This window comes from Meleagris gallopavo, unplaced genomic scaffold (assembly GCF_000146605.3).
Source record: "Meleagris gallopavo isolate NT-WF06-2002-E0010 breed Aviagen turkey brand Nicholas breeding stock unplaced genomic scaffold, Turkey_5.1 ChrUn_random_7180001858496, whole genome shotgun sequence".
NCBI lineage: Eukaryota > Metazoa > Chordata > Aves > Galliformes > Phasianidae > Meleagris > Meleagris gallopavo.
In genome coordinates, this window is record NW_011124441.1 from 8675 (window position 1) to 9410 (window position 736).

At 64.9% G+C, this 736-nt stretch overlaps 1 protein-coding gene across 1 annotated transcript in view; it reads left to right on the forward strand.

Annotated features, from left to right (window-relative positions):
* LOC104915897 (LIX1-like protein) overlaps window positions 1–489 on the forward strand; it is a gene marked incomplete at its 5' end in the record, with an annotated part of 8786 nt that extends 8297 nt beyond the window's left edge. Inside the window, one exon of the mRNA XM_010726849.3 lies at window positions 69–489. Coding sequence (XP_010725151.2) covers window positions 69–347 — 279 coding nt within the window. The remainder of the gene's footprint in view (window positions 1–68) is intronic.
* Between the last annotated feature and the right edge of the window lie 247 nt (window positions 490–736).

The window sequence follows — 736 nt, forward strand, 5'->3', positions numbered from 1 at the left end:
CAACAACTCCCACCCACGATCCCCTCCCTGTCCCCGCCCCTCAAGGCTCCCATTGCAGAGCTGCCCAGAGCCGCGCATCCCCTGACCCCCCGTCCCCCCACCAGGAGGTCCTGGCTCATTACTCCCACCGCGCTCTGGACGACGACATCCGCCAGCAGATGGCCATGGACTGGGTGAGCAGGGAGCAGAGCAGCCCGGGGGCCCTGTCCCGTGAGCTGGCCTCCACCGAGAGGGAGCTGGACGAGGCTCGCCTGGCGGGGAAGGAGCTGCGCTTCCACAAGGAGCGGAAGGACATCCTGATGCTGGCGGCCGGGCAGCTGGGCGGCCTGCACTCCTCGGGCTGCTGAGCTCCACGCCAGCCCTCCTCCCGGCGCCACGCGGGGCGCTGCTGCTCTCACTCCTCTGCCGGGGGCCCTTTTGCACATTTGAAACGTTGCTTTCCCTCTTTCGGTTCTCTTTGTAAAGAAGCCAAAGGCTCCTGTACAGATCCGTGATGCCACTTGAATCCTTGCTCCTCGACCTCCTGCTGGCTGCTGGAGAGCTTCCTCCCTCCCGCCCCATAGCAGTGCTCACCCCATAGCAGTGCTGACCCCATAGCAGGGCTGTGCTGACCCCATAGCAGTGCTGACCCCATAGCAGGGCTGTGCTCACCCCATAGCAGGGCTGTGCTCACCCCATAGCAGTGCTCACCCCATAGCAGTGCTGTGCTCACCCCATAGCAGTGCTGTGCTCACCC